Raw genomic sequence first — 23,656 nt, 5'->3', positions numbered from 1 at the left:
GAGATGAACATCAATAACCTGCCTTAAAAGAAAACACCTGCAAGCAAGACAGCTTCTAAATGTCAGAACAGTTCCTTCAGATTGAGAAGGATAAAGCTAATGAAGAATTCAACTCTGCAAAGGGGCAGAATGAAAGACGTAAGACTATGGGATCAAAGTCTTTTGAGATGGACATCTAACAGCTGAATCAGCAGAGATCACAAGGTATCTCAGACCCTTTTCCATATAGAACAACAGCTTCAAGAAAATCTACAGCAAATCCATACAAACAGAAGAGGCAATTATTTCTTTTGGGATTTAAAAACAAAACAAACAACAACAACAAAAAAAACAAACAACAAAACTAAACAAAAAGTTAAGAAACATACCTTGACTTTCAAATAATGTTTCTTGCCTACCAGTGATCTCCAGTTTGGCCAATACAGCTTTTGTCAAGTTCCTACAGCAACCATTAGCACCAATTAATAGCACTGACTAATGCAGCCTGATTTCTTCAAATGTATATCTGGCGTGACATTTCAGCAAGTTGTAATTTCAGAGAAATTTGCAGGTAATTATTCATAAAGAATTTATGACAAATGCTGAATTTCTACTAAAACTAGAAATATTTTCTTTCAAAAATACTAGTTTCATTGTGGTAAGTACTTCAGAATGCAAACAGTGTTGAGAAGGATATACTGTGTTCTTATTTTAAAGCAGGAATACAATCTCTTTTAAGGCTGTGTTATAAGCTACACCATTTTAACTGAATCAATAGGTCTACCTGTACCATATAGTCCTGTCCCTTTACAATTCAAATTGCCAGAGTCTATGTAGATTTTCTTTCTATACAGTACAGTCATATCCGCATCTAAGTGTTCAAGATATAGCTTCTATTTCTCTTAGCTCCCCAAAATGATATTCAATTGTCTCACTGCAGACTGTACATTTCTTACCAAATACTTTTGCACTGAGCTCCAAACCAACTCAGTGTAAGCAAGCTTCCACCAAAGGCTGCACAGCTCTGCTTGCATAAGGGTCTAGGCAGACCTACCTCCAAACAATTGCAGCTACATGTCAGCACCAGGGCCTGACTGTAAAATCAGCTTCTTAGTTTGTATTCTGTTCATAGCAATTGTATTTTGGGGCAAATTCAAGATTTTGACTAACTTTTGTGTGGTAACCAGGCAAACCAATAGGCTCTTGGTTAATGAACCTCAAGCCACATTAGTATTATCTTAAAGCACTTTTAGTGTCTCTCCAGCTGATGAATAAAAAAAAATATGCAAAAACATTGCAAAAGTTCTAAGTAAACTGCACTATAGTATGTACCAAGTATTTCTTGACAAAAGCTGTTATTTATAGAACATCTTTTACCACAAAAACTGTCATAACTACAGAAAGCTTTTCTCCAGTGTAATTTTATTAGGGATTCCTGCCATCATATCAACATACAAAACAATCAGGATGCTGACATATAGAAATGTGAAATTCACTGTACAAAGATAAGGCTCAAGTTACAGGTATATTTTCCCCTTACACTCCATGAAATAAAACCATTTTTAATTCTTCCCAGAGTTGTGTTTATAAATGGTAGACAAATCACAAAATAGATTTCAAGTACATAACATTTTACAATATAAACCAAGTACAGACAGAAATACACAATACTGTACCTACAGATGCTCCATTATCCAAGTCTGTCATCCTTACTAACAAAATACGATACTGCTACTCTCTCTGAATATACCTAACCATACCCTTCTCTGTGTATGACATGGTCCTGGTCTTTAAGTTACAAGAATCTCATGACTTTCAGTTAAATTATGTTGATAGACCAGAGAATATCAGGAAGGAAAGGAAGAATTTTAAGAGGCCAAGCCTGAATGCACATGGTTAGTAAATGTAGGGACATGTGCACACACACTTGCATTTAATCCTACATAATACTTCACTGCACCGCAGATTACATTTTCATGCAACTGAGCTATTTTCTGATAGAGTTAAATCAAGCATTACAATACTCCTACTTCTGGAGTGCTGTAATTCACAGGGACAAGACTATAGGATCTAACTTTTTTTTTATTGAGTAGTTACCAGACTTCGTAGGAGCCTGTATGGAACCATGTCTCCACAGTGCAGCAGGATGTCAGCTCTCACAGCCTTCACTACTCAAAACACCTTTTGTGACACCTTTGTTTAGAAACAATGCAAGTGAATTATTTCCTGTGAAGACCCAATGTCTAGTTAGTTCACTCACCATTTCTATTAGGCTGAATGATTATTACATTATGGGAAAGGATCACTTAGATGCAAGTAGCACAGGAAGAAATACACATTAAATAATTAATCAGTAATGATTCTGTTGGGAAACAGATTGGCAAGGACAAACACGAGAGAAAAAAAAGCAGTTATTTACTTTAGCCTTTGTTGGAGGGGAAATGAACAGCAATCCAAAATTTTTCAACTGAGAAGAGGAACTCCCAAGCCCTATAACTGTTCTGTTGTTTAAAAACTGGAGAAGATTAGAAGGGAAGAGAAATCCTCTAAGAAAATTGCCATTTTCAAACTAGGTACTTGCAAAGGCTTACATGAGAAAACCAAGCAAAACAGATTTGCTGATATTGAAACTAAAGGAATTTAATCAGTAGGAATTAGACATCTGGTTATAATATGTTAAATGCACATCTAATAAACTAGTCTCAGGCGTGTCTCCAATTCATAAATGTCTAAGCAGGAGTAAGACTTTGAAGCCCAAATCAGAGCTCCCTTGTTTAAACATGAAACAAGTCTGCACTAAGACTGGGGAGGGGGATGAATAAAAACTTTCTAGTCTTAAATACAACCTCTGTGGTATATTTGAGGGCCTTCAAATGTTCTCGGCATTGACAAGATTTTTACTTAAGTATATTCTCTAAGCTATATTGGAATATCTTTAGATATACAGATCCGTGTTACACAAAACAGCATTAGATCTTGTAACCGGGCTAATAATAACAAGGGTAAGTATGCTGTTATATGTGAAAGAAAGCATATTAGTACACATAAAATATGTTTTAGAGCTCATTAATAATGGGCATCAAGGATGAAGATGCATCTCAGAATGTTTAAGCCTTTAACTGTGAGCCAGTAGAGTACTTTATGTCAACTTTACAGCCTAATGTTTTGCTTAGAAAAAGGAATATGAAAAATTTATTCCTTTTTCTCCTTTTCCTATTCTTTATAATTCTCAAAAGTAAGTCTCTCACCCACTGTTTTAGGTTTGGCTCTTTTTTTTCCTTTTTTTTTTTTTTTTTTACTAGTTACTAATATTGTTTTCCATGTTATGTACAATAATCTACATATAGACTGAAAACTCTGTATCCTTCTAAACGCACTTGGACTGTCTTGTATTGACTTTCTACAGCACTGATAAAGTGGAACACAACCTAACAGATAAAAGGATCATTTCAATTCTGCTCGCTTATCCAAGCTTTACAGCTCTGCCTTTCAGAAATTCTCCTGTGTACTTGCTGTCTTTCACCTTGCCCAGGCAGTCTCTACTGAACTTGAGTGAACTTTCTATGTGTTTCCCTCTGTATAGAACTACATTAAACTCATTCATTCTACAGCCAGTTGTTTAAAAACAAATAAATGCTAAACCACTAAAAACACCCCACATGCCCTTGTGTATTATTCTTACCAATGTGTACATTTAAACGACATCATAAATTGTCTTTTGCTAAAAATTTACCAAAGTATTTTAAACACATAAAAATGTAAAAACCAAACAAACAGAAAAACAAACAAAAAACAAAAACCCAGCATAAACATTGCTTGTATAGGCATTGGTTAGAAGAGATTGTTTCACTAAGGAGTATATTCAAAAAGATTTTCTTTCAGTATCATCAGTTTTAGTGTCATGGATTGAAAAGTTAAGGACAATTAAACTTATTGTGACTCTCTCTAATATAATGTAATAGATGAGCAGGAATTCTGAAATGTAATTAAAATAAAGCTTCTTTTTGGTTATTGAAAGGTGATTGTATAAGCCTGTAACAAAATTAGTAATTTAAATATGTAAAGGGAATTTAGGAACCTGAAAAGTCTGTAAAGAGCTGTATATATGAAGGCAGCTATCAACTGATGGGTCCAGGGGCATTATGGAAAGCTGGCACTAACTGAAATTTTGAATATAGCCCTTAGTTATACCATATTATGCAAAATTTAAAAGCTGCCCAGCATATCACGCATGAAGTTTATTTTGCAAGCCACCCACTGCCTAAGGGGGCAGTAATATTCAATATGAAACTGTTGAAATTCCGGCGTCTGACGGATTTCATGGAGGAAAGAGATTTGAAGGTCCGACTCCAAGAGAACAAGGAAAAGAGGAAACACAAACAACAACAGTCCAAGGCCTACAAGAAAAAGTCTGGAGAAACTCTTCACAAAAGCATTCACCTCTATGTTGCCCATTAGAAAGTCATAGCTCCATCTAAGTGCTCTCCGAGTTTCTTTCAGTTCTTCCTCCTCTGCAATTAAAAATGCATTTTCATCCGCTTCAAGTTCCTCAAATGAATCTGTATCATCTTTCTCATTCTCTGCTCTCGGACAGGTATCAAAAAGCATGTCAATCTCATGATCAACAGGGGTGGGCAGTAAGCTGGCACTAGGATTGTATACCAGTTCTGAGATGGTTAATGGTTCCTCTTTCATCATCTCTTCCTGTTCAGTGTCAAGATCAACATTCTCCCCATTATCCTTAACTGGGGAGCTTGAAGTCACAGGTACTGAAATCTCATCTTCCTTTGGCAGTTGGATACCTGAAAAAAAATGAGATTAAAACAATGATCCTAATTTCTGGTGCCCTCGTGGCAAAATTCATCTTTCCAATAATATCTAATAGAGATTTGAAAAGAAGATTCTGCAATAATTTTGCATATTGAAACCAAAGCATACACAATTAGCAAAAATTGAAAAAGCTCTTTTAAGAGGGCATCTTTACAACACTGCAATACAACAGATCTGCTTAGCATTGTCTGATGCAACTACTACTATTAATGGTGTAGTGCAAAACAGAAAACAGAACAACTTATTTTCCACTGGCAATCCCACACCTCCTATGAATGAATGCCTACTACATGTGTGAATTGGTGCTGTTTGGTGTATAATAATAACAACAACCACCCACATGTATTTCTCCGAGAAGCATGAGTGTGATAAGATAATAGCTGACGTTCGGAGTTTTCAATAGGACATGACATTAAAAATAGACACTAGATTATCAAGATAAATTCATTTTAACAGTAGAGAGGACAAAAGGAAGGAAGGTTAACACACAGTATGAGGATGAGGTATTATTGAAATAGAATGAAAATGCCTCATCTGTTAAATAAGCTCCTTCTCATATCTCAATTTTTTTTCCATTCATCTAATTCTTCATATACTCAGCACTCTCTTCTCTCTCCCCTCTTTAAATTTTTCTCTCCCCTTTACAGAATAGTCTTACTTATGACCTCACTCTCTGTCCAAGATCTCTCTGCTCAAAACTTATTATCATTTTTCCAGTACACCACTAACAGCAATAAGTCTGAAAAGAAGTCCAGCTGTTTACAGCTACATCAACACTGCAGTGACTTCTGTTAGTCTTTAGTTGCAGGAGTGGAACAGAGGAGCACTGGGCATAGACCTCCCTTACAAAGTGATGTTAAGACATTTTCTCATGCTAATTTCCCCTTTTACATCATCAAAATGATCCAGACAGAACTCTCTCCCTGCAAATTTTTATCTTTTCCTGCTCTCTAGACCTCACTGGCCATGCCTCCTTCACATTTTGGCCAAATGACCAAAAACATCATTTCTGCTTCCTCTCATTTCATTCCTGAGCAAGGCAGCTTTTAAACCAAACCAGAAAAATAAGGGATTTTATTCTTGGGTTAATTATCTGATGTTTTTCTTCCTGAACTGGCTTGTCATATATTCTCATGGAGGCAGGGGTTATTACCAGAGACGGAGAGCAAGAGCAGGAGAGCTCCTTTTCCCAGCAGATGCACAGAGTTGAAATGAAACCTTGCCCTCAATAAAGAAAATACTGGTTTCTCCTCATTAGTTTAATTTGGTTGCCTAGCTTTTCCATTCCTCGACTACTCTGTCATCTCCTATCACAGCCAATTTAGAAATCCAGCACCTTTCAGAATAAAAATGTTTTCTACTAGAAGTTAATGGTTACACAAGTCTTTACATTAAAAAATACACTTGCCATTGTCACCAAGAGGAGAATACAAACTGACTGAAATCACACAACAGTGTATGAACACGAAGAATTGAGAACAGATTTGGGGGATCTTTCTCCTAAGCATACTTTAGCAGCAGGTAATGCTGGATCATCAAACTATACTGAGTCACTTGAGAGTGCACTTATGATACCTTAAAATATAGAGGTCAAATTTTTTAAAGTCTGGAGACCAGAATTAAGCATCTACACATATCTTCAGATACAAAAATGCTGTAAATTAATTTTCAAATATGCTTTCCACTTAATAGGAGTAAAATTTTCTCCTATTACTTAGGCACTACAAAATGGTTTAAAGAACCTAATTTTATTCTCCCAAATTTGAGAATCCTGGCCACAGGCCTCTCTATACCTGCTTAGGTGCAAGGTCAGTAATATATATCTTCATCATGTTTCTCATCATAGACAGGACAGCTGCAGCTACCGCAAAGAAAGGTCACCCCAATTTTTGATTCTTGAGCCTTCTCTTCTTCCCCAGAGTAAATTCCAGCATGCATAAAATACACCGTGAACACGAACAAGAAAGATCATATTAACTCTCATTAAAACTATATTTTTCTCAAATAACTGACAAACTTTTGACTTTGAGATTAACCTTTTGATAGAAGGCAGGAGAGGAACCTTTTCAGATCAATGTTTTCTGAAGGGGCTGTATTAAAACTGAAATGTGTTGCATTCTGAAGCAGACATCAAATTTACATTCCCCTATTTAATTTCAATTGGTAACAAGAGTTTTTAACTCTTTTATGTGTTGTTAAGACATATTAAAATCAAAGTAACTGCATTTTACATCAACCATTACAAGTATAAATAAATTATATATAAACATTTGAAAATTTAGAATGGGCATTAACTGCTTCTGCAAGCTCTTTTCCTATTTAAAAAAAAAAAAAAAAAAAAAAAGTAAAGCTGTTCTTTCTATTCCTTTATATTCCCTGTAACACCACAACATTTCTTAAATCTAGGACCAAGGAAAGAATTGGCTATTAACTATGGTCAATTAGATTCTACAGCAAAGTTCCAGTCATGTTACAATATACAGATAAGTATGCTGGGTGACTTATATTTTCATACGGTCAAAAGACACAGTTGTAATATTATTATGGCACACATGATTTACAATACTTATGCAGCCATAAGAGTATCATATTAAAGCATGAAATTCAAAATCATTCAACAGGACAAAGAATATTCCAATACTACAAATTTAAGAGAGTTTTTCAGATTATTTACTTTTTGGATACCTTTCAAAAGAGCCACTTATCTGAAGTAATAAAAACAAGTTATAAGAAATAAAAATTCTCAAAGTGTTCCAAAGAAAAAGATAACATAAAACAAGCCCAAAGCCAAATACCCTTTAATTACTCTACAACACTGCTGCAAATCCTTTACTCCTATTCATACACAACAATTATTTTGCTGCTTCTAGGGCTATCATTTTATATATTTATTGGCAAGATTTTGAAAAGTCTACTATTTCTTTAATAATAGGTAAAATTTATATTGTGTTTAGATTTAGAAGAATAAGAATTAAGTATTAAATTACATTTGAGAAGAACTTCTTCTTCCATTCTTCATTTTATATTTTTACCAGCAATTTAAATTCCATAAATCAGAATAATTTAATATAGATTACAGGAATATCAAGTAAGTTAACTCAGTTTCATTTCTGACATTATATTACCCCAGTAAAAATTTGCTACAGTTTTCTGCCAACTGGACAAACTTTACAGAGCCAGAGATCCCACTATGCTAGCCAAAATTTAGTATTTCCCTTTTACCAAATACTGGGATTGCTCCAAAACTCTAACATGCAAGAGCAGACAGGAACATGATCAGCTGAATAAGACAAGAGATTCCTGTGTTCATCTGCCATGAACATGAACGTGCACAAGGTCTGACATAAAAACTGTCAGCTGCTAGTATTTCAAAGGGGGCCGGAATAAGCAGCTGAGGATTAGCAGGATGAAGGGCAGCTCCGGCTCTATCATTCTTAAGAAGTTGCAGTTGCTGGAAATACAACACCCCAGAAAAATGTATCCTCTGCTTATTAAGAAATTCAGTTCACACATTGTCTGGTGGCTGGATATCCTTCACACAGTTTTACTTACCAGACATGCAAACACAATTACACATATGTAACAGCTTCATATAGTGGAGAAAGGAACAAGTGTGAATATATGCTTATTTTAAATAGAGAAATGGAAAATTAGATACAGCCTGCAAAGAACAGCGCCAGGAACATTTCATACATATATGTCAACAAATAATGCCAGCCAGGCAGTAATTAGGACAGATCCCTCCTACCCCTTTTACTGCTTCCTCCAGAAATATTGTGTATTCCTTTGCTTATTTTCAAGCAGACAAAATTCATTTGTACTGTGAAAAGAATCATCTTTTAGAGGGAAGGAGAAAGTGACTTTCTCACATGAACAAAGTGCCTAAATGTCAAAAAAATGTAGGAGAATTAAACAATCTAGAATTGCACTAAACTCAAATATTTCCCTACACAGGATCTATCTCAAAGCAGGATCTCCATCACAGCCAGACCTACCTCCTGCCCTCAAAAATAGGAGGTCATAGATTTGTACCGTACCCACATCTTCTGCCCATAGGAGACACATGTTCTAGCTTTGCAAGGAGAGTTAATCAATGACATTTCATGGCAACTCCTTTTTAGGCAGCAACCTGGCTTTCCTGCTGGCCATTACTGTTTGTTTTAGTTTTGTAGGAACCTCTAGAACACAGTAAAGCCCTGTCCCAGTTGCCAATTCACATCAGTTGCATGTTCTGTGACTCTGTGGCGTTACAACTCACCTCCCAGCTGTGCTGTGTGTCACAGTGTTCAACTAATGTCATAGCTAGTGCAGCCACTGCAGATGACTGCTCTGCTTTTCACACGCCACAAAGGGCACCCAAAGCAGAGAGACAGGAGCAGAACAGAGCATGCAGCACAGCATGCATTCTGGGATGGCTGCCTCCAACATCCCTTTGCCCTGGAAGGAGCTCAACCCAGATTATTGACCCCCTTCTCAGAACCAGGATTAAGGAGCAAAAGGATTGAAGAGAGTAGCAAGGAGAACTGTGTACCATGGGAGAAGGAATAAGAAGGCAGGATACATCTGTCAGCAGTTGAGAGAAAGAGCAGGAGCTGGTGAAGGGACTGCAGCGATTTAGTATCTAGCACCAGGCAAAGGAGAGCGAGGCTGAAAAGAGCTGGGCACTGATGTGAAAGCTTAGCACCCAAGCAAAAGGGCCAGTTGGACATTTCAGCATGCCTGCTCAGCTTGGGTGAACCAAGTCAGCATTGTTCTGAAGTGCTTACAATCACAATGGGGTTCTCCCAAGGAGTTATGCCCCATACCATAATTTTGCACAAGCTAACTCCTGTCCTTGGGTGTTGATACACAGTTTTTGTATGCTGAAATACATATTTTACACATTTGTACCCCAAAGAGAATAACATACTATAAACACTACAATAAAATCAAGGGGTTTAAAAACTATGGTAGCCAACACACAAATCTGTTATGATTGGTGACATATTAAACCAGCAAGATGACTGTACCTATTTGAAGTCAGCATTTAACTTCTGATATGTAAGAATTCAAAATAGAAATCTATATTAATGTTTTCCAACTTTGCTACTATTTTTGAATAAAGGGAATTAGATGCTTTCTCACAGGCACTTGTTTCCCCTTTTTCCCCTGCAAAAGCAGCCAGGTGCTACTGGTACTCAGAGACATATCACTGCAAGAAGCAGGTTCTCCTTTATCTGCTACACTAACTGCTTTCTGAGTTTCAGATGCCAAAAGGGTGAGAATATTCTAGTCTTTGTTAGAACACGCTTTGTTAATTCTTTGACTAAAAACTCATTTCTGACATGAAGATTCAATACAAAGGCATAGTTTTATATAGGTACATAAAAACTGAAGTCATTCAACCTATATATTCAAAAGTATTAAAAGGAAACAGTACCAGAGAAGGCATGGAAAAACAAATTTTAAAATGGCTTGTGAAATGAGGGAAACAGATATATTTATTGACTGAAGGGCCAGCTGATCTTTGGCGAAGTGATTTCCTAAAGAAACACCGCTTTGTTTTGGTTGTGGTCTGGAGCAATATTGAATACTTTTTGTTCCTTGGGTCACACTCTTTCTATGTATAGTGAAAAAGAGCTGAATCAGATTCTGCTCATGCCCCACCTTCCTCCACCACTCTCAGTACTATTCAGTTTGTGAAATTATTCAATATCTCGAGAAATAAACCAAAGCTACAATCTGGCAGCCTCAGTGATAGTAAAATATTGAGCTGTATCCACCACTGTATTCAGTTCACATTCAAAATCTGCTACCAACCTATCTGTCTTAGTTTTGTCAGCAATTATCACTGTTTCAAATTATTACTTCCATCCCAGTCCAAGAAATATACAAGATCAAAATTCCAGTCCCTTGTTTTATAACAATTAACAAATAAATCCACAATTTTGTCTAAGGTAATACAATAGTCAAATTTAAGTTCATCTCATTCATTCTCCATTTACAACTTTGTTCTTGTTAGTCATTTTTCCTTATTCTCTGCTGTACTTGGTGCAACATTAACATTTACAGTACAAATCCCTATGCAAGACACTACTATTAACAAAAGAAACTAGGGGGAGGGGGCTTAAAAAAAAGGGGATTGAGTAAAATAAATGTAAATTACCAGCCCTTCTGGCTGTGATCTTGGAGCCATGCCGCAGTAATCGAACGCACACTTCCTTGTTGCAGTGGTTAACCATCCGCAAATGAATGCTTCTCTTGGTTTGGATTTTTACAAGACATTTCACCATTTTGACTATTATTTCCGCTTCTCAAAGTCTTCTAAAGGCTCTATCCATATCAGCTTTGACCTTTTATATATAAAGTTCCACTGAGTTTTGAGAGTCATTCTCACTGAATCAAATGACAAGCTTCTAATATGGCCAACAAAAATATCCAGCAGGGAACAGAACCAGAGGTTATTTTTAAACATTTCCAAATGCCTCATAACATACAATACAAACTTTCACAGCATCCATCTTAGTTAGCAGGTGCTAGTGTAACAGCTGAACCACACACACAAGCATAAAAATATCTAAGGCATCAAAACATAATGCAGGGAAAAAAGAGTCCAGCATTTACAGTCTGTTTTTCACAGAATAAATGACAGTACCCCCATTATTTTTCTAAACAGCTTCAGTTTGGCCAGTGATGTCAGTTCCCCATCACTGACTGGAAATTATTTGTGGAACATGTATAGATACAAAGAAAAATCCTATGCTGTGCTTACAAACCTTAGTCAAGAGGCAAAACAATGAGATGAAAATGTTTTCGTAACAAGCCTAGAATGAAAGCCGACCTGCCTGTGTATAAAGAAGAAGAAAAAATTCTAAGTCAGGGAAGAATTTCTGTCTTTACATATTTGCTCAAATTCCCACTTGTGGATAACTGCTGGACACATTCACATACACCAGAAAGAAGAGTTGCTTCAGAAGGCAGAGCACTTCCCTGTTCCTGTCCAGCTGAAGTAAGCAGGTCCTTAAAAAAGCCATGACGCACATATGCTGGCTGGTGATAACTTGCTCCAACTGGAAGTTGGAAGACAGCCACGTGCTCAACATTACACTGTCCTAGTGGGAAAGAAGTTCTTCTGGGTACACTGAAACCACAGAGAGAAGATAAAGGAGTCTGCCGATGGGAAGGTAGTCTCTTACTTCCCAGAATATTAATCTGTAATGTTTACAGCATCTTTGTAAATGAATACAATTAGCACAAGCATGTTTGTGCTGAGTATTCATTACCTGAGGTCCTTGTTCCCTCTGCACCAAGAAATCAATGACATGTATATAAATATGCAGGGGAAAAAGGGGGAGGGGAGGGGTTCCTGCAAATATGTATTTTACACAGAGCAATTTCTCCTGTGAAAGACACTTGCCTCAATGGAGCTTCTAGAAAGCATTGTTATGGTGGTTCCTTTCCTCTCCCAGTCTGTATAGTACAAATACTCAGAAGTGGTCCTGTTTACTCCTGAAGAGCAAACATTTCTCTCTTCCTTTCTTTCTCTGCATGCATTTTCATGTGGGTGTCAGCAAAGATCAAGTGCCCCTTCACTTTCTATGTCCATTTTATCACCACTTCAAAAGTAAGATTCTGTCTGCTTTTCTCATCTTTATTCTCATAACTGTTGTAGCAACAAAAATAGAATCATTAAAACCTCACTAAAAAGGGTTGAGTACCCAGCTACAAAAACTGGAAAACATAAATTGTTACAGAAGTCTAACCACCAGTGTGTTCAATCCACATAGGAAAGTCTAAACAAGGACAAAAGTGGCATCTGGATAAGACTGTGAAAGATTTCCAACATCTGAAACATCCAAATGCTTCATAATGTACCTTACAAACTTTCACAGCACCCATCTCAGCTAGCAGAGGCTAGCATAACAGCTGAACCACACAGAAGCATAAAAACATCCAAGGTTTCAAAAATTAGTGCAGTGGAAAAAAGGGTCAGAATGCGCTTTTGCATAACGATGTTGATGAATAAATATGTATCGTTTATGTTTCATGTGACCATGCTCATGCAAAAAGAGAAACGACTGTGTGATTTTAAATTGTTTTCTATAAATCATGTATACATAACTAAGGCAGATTTATGCTGAAATCTTACAACTGAATCAACAACTCCCTGACTCTGCTACCTCTCAGCAAGAGTGCCTACAACAACAACAACAAAAAGAAAGAAAAAAAAAGGAAGTTGTACCTACAAAGGCTCCATATGCCTCTCCTCTACAATCAAAGCTTACAGAGCTGAGAACTCACACACACAGGCAAACAACTAGACTGATGGTAGTGTGTGCTCATTCCCATAATTGAATCATTAGGGCTGCAAAAGAGTTTTAAGATCATCAAGTATAAACTTAACCCAGCATTACCACATCAATTAAACCGTGTCCCGAAATGCCACATTACACACCTTTTGAACACTTCAGGGATGTTGATTCAACCATGTCCCTGGACAGTTCATTCTAATGCCTGATCACCTTTATGGTGAAGAAATTTCTTATATCCAAACTAAACCTTCCCTGGTACAACATGAGGCTGCTTCTTCTCGGCCTATTATTTGTTACCCAGGAGAAGAGATGACCCCATCTGGCTACAGCCTCCTTTCAAGTAGTTGTGGAGAGAGATAAGGTTTCCCCTCAGCCTCATTTTATCTCAGCAAATGACTGCTCAGCCACTCTTCAGAGGACTTGTGCTCCAGACCCTTCACCAGCTCTGGACACACTCCAGCACTTCAATGCCTTTCTTGGAGTGAAGGGCCCAGAACTGAACCCAGGATTGGATTCAGTCAGCACAGGCTGACTAGTGATGAGTACAGGGGGTCCTCTCCATGGTCCTTATTCCATGTGTAGTTGAACGTATTATGTTTCTTTAGTACTGCTATAGGGATTCTGTGGCTGCCTTCTTTTACCATCTGATCTTCTTAAGACAAATTTCTACCAGTCCTGATCATTTGGCAATTATTTTGAGGGTGGTAGTTCATTATTTCTGTCTTTTCTAGCACCAGATGCTATCAGGACTTCACATATTTGAGTAGACTGTATTTTTTAGAAAAGGCAAAACCATACCTCTTGAGCCACAGGATATTAAAGGGGTTCCAACAAAGTGATGAAAACTTCTTTTGAGTCACTTGATACTTTTGCAGATTTCATGCATGAATTATTTGGCTAATAACACTGGCTTTTGTCTTTGGAACAACAAATGTGAAAGTATGCTTCAGTGGGCCCAGTCATATAGAGAGACACCAAGGCTGTTTCATATGTGCAACAGACTAAAAGCTGTCTCCCAGCGCAGTTGTGTCAGTCTCAGGGCTAGATGTCTACCCCCTCCCCACCTCCTGCTCATGCCCGTACCCTCATACAGGACCTTGCCTAACCCCCTGATGAGCCATGCAAAGGTTGCCTCAGGCAGTAGTAGGGCACTGTTAAGGTGTTGCTGTTTTGCTTTGTTGTTGTTATTGAGGGGGAAGGGTTAGTTTGGTTTTTTGTTATTGTTTTGATTTTGTTTCAATTTACTTCTTTTTTTAAACTCCTTCTCCCAGTTCACTCTGGGGTCATTAGTGCTGGTGCAAGGGAGAAGATGGGAATCCACAGAAGCAGATTAAGTACATGTTGGGGAGAGAGCCAACATCAGTCTCAGAGAGCTGTGAGATCAGTTCAAGCTGCATTTGATAATATACCCAAGTTTGTTGCAGGAAAAGATTGTAAATGCAAAATACTGTTAACTTAGCAGCTGGAGGTATTTAACCACACATAAAATATTCTACAGGAAACCCAAGAGCAAATATTTCTATTAACTCATAGTAATAACAACAATCTGTCTGACTAAACGGAAATAATATTTTCAGCTTACATATTACAAACATTTAAAACAAGCACTGTCTGTTGAGCCTTTAGCCATAAATCACCAGTTTCAAAAAATGGATTTCATTGCTTAGAGTTGTTGAGGTGCAGCACCTGTACAAGCAGCAAGCTGTTGTTACTCTGCAGTGAGGGCAACCACCTAGCAGAAACACAGCGGTGTTACGTGGCTGCAAGAAAGTGAATTCTCAGATACAAGTATTTCACAGCAGAGGTAAACAAGTAATTGTTAAAGTTAACAGCTGCTACTACTGATTATAACAAGCTATGCACACAGACAATCTAATTCATCCCGTTCTTACTAAATTCAGTGTCAAAACTCCAAAGAATGAACAAAGCATGTTCATATGACTATTATAAAATGAAATTAGGACATACTCTCATAGAAATGAAGATACTTGCTCAGCTGTTTTCTGTTTTCCATTAAATGGCAATAACAAAGAAACAGCACAGTCACATTTCTCAACTTCTGAAGCACTTAGCTCACTACATCTCAAGCAAGAACCTCTGTCAAGTTTTGTTTAGTGGGGTTCCTTTTTTATTAGGAAGAAGGCAATTATCCTCCTTTTAATTCACATCATCCTTTGTAATGACTGGATCTCAAAAAAAAAAAAAAAGGAGTTAAATGGGATTTTTAAAATATCAATAAATAAATAAATATGTGGAAAACCTTCTTCTACAAAATTCACTCAAACGGAGCTTCCAGTAACATCCCTTTTTGTTAATGCGATTAAATTAGCAGAAAATCTTTCCTAGCTGACCTCCAAATAATGTCCTTTTTGTCTATGGAATTAAATTAGCAGAGAGCTTTTCATAGAATTAAAACAGAAAGAAAGAAATGCAAAAGTAAAGGGAAGCAAGAAAAAAACATACCTAGCAGTAAACTGCCAGCTTTCACTTCTGAGTAACTGCAGTTACTATTTAGTAAAATGGTGTTATGTTGAGGTTATTTGTTTACTAAGATCCTTTTGGCTAACAATCTAAAAGAAGATTTTTGAAACAGAAATCATAATAGAAATAACTTTCTTCACGATGATTCTCCCGTAAGGCTTGTGCACAGTTTCTTGAAATAGTAATAATTTCTGAATATGACATGAAGAGGCTTAATGATGTACTAAATGACATTATTAGGTATTATTCTGTATCCCCAAGTCAGCAACACACCTTATTCCACATGTTTTATACCAAATATTGGCAGGAATTTGGCGGCTCACCTTCATCTAATGGAATGTCTTCCTCCTCACAAGGAGAAGGAAGGAGAGGCTGCAGAGGTTCCATGTTGATTATGAGTTGCTTGTTCAACAAGGGAGAGCTGCGACTCTGGGTAATGCTGGTTCTAAAAGAATAGGGGAAAACAGGATCAGTTTCTCACAGGGAAACAACTGCAGTCCAATAGGTCTAACTCTGAATCATTTTACGTAAATTACCCTAGACTTTCAGCTATCATAACAAGCTTTGCACACTGAACACTGCTTTCAGCCGCGTTATGTTGTACCTTCAGCAAATATAAACCTTTCAACATCCAAAGGGTAAGAGAGGTTTTGTGCTGGTTTGGTTCTTTTACACAGCCTGACTTCCTTTCGTCTTAGGCAGGATCTCAGTGTGTTGCTCCTCTTCACAGCGCACAGCACACATTAGTATTTGGCTTCAAGGAAGAGGAAGGTAGAAAGGACACAAATCATTTTCCTGACATTGTTCCATTGCTTTCAGAACTGGAGGATTTGTTATGGTTTGAGCACTGCAGACCAAAGATTAAAGCAGGAACAACTGCATGCCTTCATTTACAGATACAGAATGCTCTCTCTCACTCCCACACATCCCAGACCCTGCCTCTACACCAAACCTTCAGGTAATCAGGCTGGTTTTCTTTCTCGTCCTACTTGGCATTAAGAAGCTTTCCTGGTAGCAGGTGTTAAACATTCTCAGGAAACTCTGAGGAATGCTGTTGATCTACTTCAGTCATAGGGCTCATTACCCTAGAAATATATTACTGAGAATACAAATTTGCTCTTTTGAATAACTTATCTAGGACTTACTCTTTACAGGCCTGAAGCAAGAGTCCTGCAAAAAATCTAAACTATATAAAATATTTACTTTTGAGAAAAATAAAGATGAAATGGAAGAGGATTCTACTACACTTTAAATATAGCTACAGTGCTGAAGTTTCACAACATGCATTTCAAATTTGCAGAAAGACTCAACTTACAGTTTGACATAAACAAACTAAACAAATCACCTTTCACAAGTCAAAAGATGAAACTGTGTGTTGCTGAGAGGTTAGGTAAGCTTGGAACGCAGATGTACAACTCTAAGCTACATTACATGTCATTAAATATTCTGTGAGAATAAACAGGATTTTCTGCTCAATTGCCATGATTTCTTGCTCCTTAATATATACCTAAATATAATTATATCCTCATTTGCATTCTCTGAACAGTCTCTGATAACTATTTAGTTTATATTTTGTCTCAGTTTGAGACAATTTGGAGAGGTGGAGACTTCAGACAGAAGTCTCTTCTCTTGGATTCAATACTCCTGGTTTCTTCAATGTAGAGAGAGAGACCAAATACACCCAGATACAAGTGAAAAGATAACTCTTTACTATGAAGAATGCAAATAACAATATTGATAAAACTGGGTTAAACCAACTGCTGAGGAGAAACTTCCCAAGATCTGACCACCAGACCAAATCAAGATGGCAGTTGGCCTCCCCCACCTGGGAAAAAACACACGGCCACAGGACAGAGACAAGTTGACCACTTCTCCATGTGGTTCATCTCTCCCACACCCCGAAAAGCAGGCAAGAACAGTTTGAGAGTCAATGCTGGCATGAAATGGCAGATAGCTGGGATTAGATCTGGCAGACACTTGCGTGGCACTGCAGTGAGGCTGTAGTGCTGGTACAGGCAGTCGGAGCAGGGATGCGGATCCCCTGGGTGACCTGAAGGACCCACAAGACATGGTTGGATTCAGTAATGAGACTTTGTTGCAATTTCAATGTTTGTTGGTCAAAGTAGTGTCACAGTGCTGTCAAAGTGGTGGTCACAGTCCAGATCTGTCACTGTGGTGGTGGAAGCCCCAGCTGGGTGAGGGAAGCCCCAAAATTCAGAGTTAAATGTGCTCTAGTTCAGGTGGGAACACCTCTGGTACCTCCCTTGGGGTGGGGAGTTTTACACTGGCTGATGTAATACTCTGAGTCATGGGATACTTTGGGAATCTTTGACATCTTCTAAGATGTTCCAGTTGTCTCTTAAATCAGTATAGCTGAGTCCATTATGGCCCATTATGGCTCATCAAAAAGAGAAAATTCCTTCAGGCTGGGTGTGAATGTTCTGGGGAGTTATCACAGCTGAGTCAGCTGCGTAAGAAAAAGAACCCCACCTCATAGGATTTGCCTCTTTCCTCATCTTGTGTAATACCCAGCTTGTAGGCCGTGGTGTTGGATGTGCATGCCTTCAACCCCTGGCCTGGGTGGCCACTCTACACATTGTCAGCAAAGCAGCTGCTGATCGAGTCACCAGCACCAGCAAGTGGGGAGTAACTGCAGGTGGTCAAATGCTTGAGTCATTAGCACTACCAGTTCAGTCTTTTTAAAAAAGGTAAAACACCAAAAAGCCAACAAGACACAGAAAAAAAAGAGAAAAAAAAGGTGAATAGCAGAATTTTTGTGTAATCCAGGACAAATTTGCTCTGTCCAAAGAAGGGTTTTACTCAGATCATTGTCATTACAATCACTCCAACCCAACAGCACGTCCAAAGGCTTGTTATGCAATCCCTGCATCTTTGTGCTTGCTCTGAAGAGCTCTGAAGCAACTCCCTAAATAGGACTTGTGCCTGAGAGCATATATAATATTTCTACTCTGTACTTATTTACAAAGGTATGCCTCCTTCAGGCATGCCCTGGATGAAGAATACTAAATTATTCAGTGCATATTTGTCAGAAGAACTTGCCACTACATTAATCCTGCATGACTGTACAGTTCAACAGATTTTCAGTCTGTAGTGCCTTTAAGTGTAACATACAAAGACAAAGATAATGAACAGTACCCTCCTCTCAATTGCATTTTTCTTTCTCAGTGCAGATAACTGAAGTGGCCTTGAGGGCGGGAGCACAGGGAGAGAAAACTTCACATATGTTTATATATATATATATTTACCTTCAGTCAAATAATTTCCACTTAATGTTTTGTATCTGAAAAGCTTCCATTTCCTATCTTCAAATCCTCTTTCACAGAGTAACTTGTTTCTAAAACCTGCTTTTATTCTGAGTCAAAAATTTTCTATACTTTTTGCCTACTTGTGCTGTTAGAAGGACCAGCTACCTGTCTCACATCTCACAACTTGAATTATAAAAACATCTGAAATGCTTAGAGTTTGCCTTAGTCTTTCTAAGAAACTGAACTCGGATCTTATTTATGTTTACAACTAATATTTTAAGGAGGTTAATCATAAAAAAAATACATTGCTATTTATAGGTACTAAATCCATATGATGTTGCTTTATAAACTTATTTGCCCTCTGATCTGTTTCTTTCTGTACACTAAGCTTTAACTATCAAGTTTAAATACTGAAAGTGAGGAAAGTAAAATACAAGATAAAAAATAATTTTATGTGAAAATCTTTTCATATAAACCCCACTGAAAGTAGGCAATAAGATATTTCCTTTTTTGAACAACTATTCTCATTAAAATACATTTTTGTGCCCAAGTATTCTATCCTGCCTCAATGATACATCTATATTCTGCCTTCTATATTCTCATTTAACACATTCTAGACTTTCTCATACCCCATTTTAAAATGTAATTTGGAAAAGCATCTTAAAAAGTATCCCTGCATGGCCTTACTATTAATTAAATACTAGGGCTGGACAACACATTATTAATAGTTACACAAATATACTCCTACTCTTTAGGAAAGAGAATTCACTTTTATCTCAAATATAGACAAAATAGTGTTGCTCAACTAAAAATAAACCAAACTCACACACTCCAACCCTGAAAAAAAATCCTGGTATAAATAAGGATATGTCTGGAGAATGTTCAGAAAGTTAAGTAATCTTTTCTTAAAAAAGGCTTTACATAGTTTTCCCTGCTGGCCTCTTTTTTCTCTTCTGAAGTACTTTAATCAGGTTCTTAACAATTTTCGCTGTCACTACAATGAGTGATAAGGACTTGAAAACAATAAGTTTGCTTACAAAGTGTAGCTGCTCATTTTTTATAAGAAAATTTTTTTTTTTAAAAAAAGGATTCTCTGATTTGTTTTTCTCTTTACTGAATGAACTCCATGCTCTTTAATCTGACTGCACTATCCAGTATACCTTTCAACACATATAGAACAGAACCTCTCAAAGCAAACAAAACTAGGAATGAAATGAGAATGTACTTTTCCATCAAGATCATGTAATGACAGTTTATGGCATAACACAAAAAATAATATAAACTGCCAATCTGACTGATTGATTAAGCCCAGCTTCAAAGTAGTGCAGATTAGGATCTCTTGTGTACAAGAAAATACGCTATTGTCAGAATTTTGTAACAATGGCAACACATATTTCCCAAGGCTTTCATGCATCATTGTAGAAGCTCAGAATGACAACCATCACACCTGAGAGTAAAGAACAGAGAATTTCTCTACAGAGAACAATAATCGTCCTAAGCCTTTAAACTTTAGTATTGAATATCAAGACATACCTGTGAACTTCAGGAGGTTCCCTCTGGATTTTAGAGCTTGCCTCCACAACCTCTTTGGCTACTTTTCCACTGCATTAAAAGATGATATAAATATTCAAGTAAGATATATGCCAAGAACTACTTATACATGGACAGCTAAGTTACATTCAGAAAAATAAAAGGAAAGGGCAATAAAAAAAAATTCTATGAAGTGGATATATAACATCCCAAAAAAAACTGTGCTGACTACTTAGCTGTAAAGCTACTGAAGGAAAAGTAACCTTTTGTGGTAGAACACTGAGAGTGGGACTGTACTGTCTCTTTAATGCACCCCCATTTTCATAGCTGCCCAGTTGCAGGGGCATACAGTCTCTGCACTGCCCACACCTCCTTGCAGAAGCAGCACCAAAAGTGGAGCTGTCTGCTGGTGAAACTGCTCTTGACAGAAGTGTCTGTGTGAAGACTATTTATTTCAGAAGTGACTCTAAAGAGACAACAGAAAATTTTTCAAATCCTGGTCTCAAATAAGTGTGAACACACCCTTCAGCAGGAAAATCCCTCAATTTGGCATGACTAATTACTGATACTTTCTTACTTTCTGAAATGATTTACTATGAACAAGAAAAAGCAAATACCCACCTATATCGAAATCTACTGCCTTTGAAAAATATCTTGCTGCTGGACATCGTTTTAATCTGACTGGATTTTGCATACCTTGAAGAAAAACAACAGACACTATCAGATTTTCATAGGCATGATAAGCAAAAATGAACAAGGCAAACTACAAGCTTTGTTATTTTTATATCATAAAGTAATCAAAAATTACTTTCCAATATTTTTAAGGCCTTCATGCAAAACTAGGGTATTGAAGCACAGACAAAATAATTCAAATGGCACAGAATGACTGAACATCAAAAAAGTGATTACCCAGCCAGGAAAATGAGAAAATTAAATGCACATATTTTCTACATCTGTGGACTTTCAATCCCAGAAATGAAGAAGAAAAGACTGTGGTACCCCAAAACCGCCTAGGACATGCACCTAACGCCACCTTGTTTGTAGGAAAATATGACTACTTCCACTTTCCCACTATGAAAACAAAGAAGTAATAACGACAACTACTGTTCTCCCAAAGTAGTTGCATTTCCTATGTCTCTATTCAATCAACTTCTTAGTAGCCTACATCATATCCTACTGCTTCTCTCTAATCATATTAAATCCTCTCCATTTAATATGATTACAAATCTTCATTTTATTAAAGAAGTCCTCTTGAATGACCCAGCAAAGTTGAAACAGGTGAACATAATTTTAAGCAATCAATCATGCTAAAGAAATAACTCCACTCCCTGAAAACATTTGGAAAGTAGAAAAACAGATTAGAGAGGCAGCTGTGCACACACCAAGATCAGAGAAGAAAGAGCAGGAGGAGGTGTCCCAGGTGTTGGAGCAGAGTCTACCCAGAAGCCAATGGAGAAAACCATGGGGAAAGAGGCTGTCCCATGCAGGCTGTTACAGAGCAGATATCCACACTGCAGCCTGTGGAGGACTCCGTACTAGAGCGGATTCACATGCTCTTAGGGAAGCTGCAGCTTGTGGAGAACCCACACAGCACTTGGCTCCTGGTAGGAGTTGTGATCCATGGAGAGGAACCCATGATGCAGCAGGTTTATCCTGAGGGCCTGCAAGCCCATGGGAAAGACCCATGCTTGAGCAGTTTATGAAGGAGACTGGAGCAGGGGGAAAGTGTGAGAAGGAAGGAGCATCAGAGAGAGAGTGCAACCCCCATTGCCCATCTCCCTGAGCTGCTCATGGCATGAAGGACATAGAGCAGTTAGAAATGAAGGAGTAAAGCTAAGCCTGTAAAGAAACGCAGGGGAGTGTTTTTAGTTTTGTCTTACTGACAATTTGAAATAGATGAGTAGGTTCCCTACATCAAATCTGTTTTGCTTGTGGCAGTAAATGGTAAGCAATCTTTCCATTTTTATCTTAACCTATGAGATATTTAGTCTTATTTTCTCCTTTTAACCTGTTGAGAGAGCAGCTGGTAGGCATCTGGCACCAAGATCAAACTCCCTACAATCATGTATCTGTGATTAATATTACAACCATTTAACAACAAGAGCAGAGAGGTTATATTCCTATGAGTCTTCCTCAGACATATTTACTTTTAGCACTAATTTTTCTTCTTTGGGTGGAAATTGTTTCCTATTCCCTATTTATTTCTACTAACATAAAATAAAACCACTCAAAAAATATGCACTATTTTTCTACTTGTCTATTTCAAATTGAAAACAGTTCCTGATAAACATTTTAATCTTTCTAAATAGACTATATATAGACTTTACATAGTCTCAAAGACAGTAGTAATTAACACAGAGAATTATCAGATGTGTTGTGACACCTCATACTTCCTGTTTCTTCATAAATAGACCAACTGAATAGATTATATATTATCATATCGATGTTGAAACAAGAGAAGGATGGACTCGTCTCCAAATTAAATTAGACTATTAACATCCAGGTTAGAACACAAGTTCTTCCTACTTAGTTACTATTTACCATTACAGCAGCCCCCGGTGTTGCTGTGTGTCAAGACAGAAACACTAATTTTTGTAAAATATGCAAGAGTCTGTAAAGAGAAACTAAGTAGCAAGAATAAAAGCTACATGCCTAAAGGGAAGCATAACTAAACAGATCTAACAAAGTCAATGTAGGACAGAAAGAATGCATAAGAGCTTTTTAATGAGGAATTGTTATCAGGTTCTCTTTTAAAGAATAGGGAGGCAGATACTCTTTCGGTTTTTTGTCAATTTACATGCTGTTTTTGTTTAACAAGATTGCTGGTATCTTTCAAAATGTATCTTAAAATGTCTTCTTTTTTAAATTACAGAGAGAATTGTTTATATTTCAATCAACTCTTACTAAAACTTGGATTTCAAGTGGAAGAACAATGCCTGGCAGAAGTGCCTGAAGAATTCTCAATACATTCAGCAGCAGGGCAACAAGGTTCCCAGACACAAGTGCCATACTGTGTCCATCCAAGATCTCACTTCAGAGCATCAAAAACAGTGTGCTGGAGAAAGTATAATTATTCACTGCCAAACCCTCTTACCTCACTTAGATTTTAAACAATTTCTAATAATGGTATGAAATGAAATAACATTCCCAATTAACCTGCATATTTTCTGTTTGCATTTTGCATTCTGTTCATGAAATGGAAAATTTCACATTGAATAATCTTCTTCTCACATGCATTTCTTTGCTTTTAGTACAGGTAATTACTTCAGGTTTACATAC

At 37.3% G+C, this 23,656-nt stretch overlaps 1 protein-coding gene across 2 annotated transcripts in view; it reads right to left on the bottom strand.

Annotated features, from left to right (window-relative positions):
* Positions 1–3,277: 3,277 nt before the first annotated feature.
* FRMD3 (FERM domain containing 3) overlaps positions 3,278–23,656 on the bottom strand; it is a 134,832-nt gene continuing 114,453 nt past the window's right edge. For both annotated transcript variants that reach the window (XM_050329736.1, XM_050329737.1), the window contains 4 exons: positions 20,999–21,073; positions 20,381–20,449; positions 15,905–16,026; positions 3,278–4,781 (listed from right to left, as the gene is read on the bottom strand). In XM_050329736.1, the coding sequence (XP_050185693.1) occupies positions 4,186–4,781; positions 15,905–16,026; positions 20,381–20,449; positions 20,999–21,073 (862 nt within the window). In that variant the 3' untranslated portion in view covers positions 3,278–4,185. The remainder of the gene's footprint in view (positions 4,782–15,904; positions 16,027–20,380; positions 20,450–20,998; positions 21,074–23,656) is intronic.

This window comes from Myiozetetes cayanensis, unplaced genomic scaffold, assembly GCF_022539395.1.
Source record: "Myiozetetes cayanensis isolate MyiCay16 unplaced genomic scaffold, myiCay2020 scf4, whole genome shotgun sequence".
Taxonomy (NCBI): Eukaryota; Metazoa; Chordata; class Aves; order Passeriformes; family Tyrannidae; genus Myiozetetes; species Myiozetetes cayanensis.
This window is presented reverse-complemented; position numbering and strand designations above follow the sequence as displayed.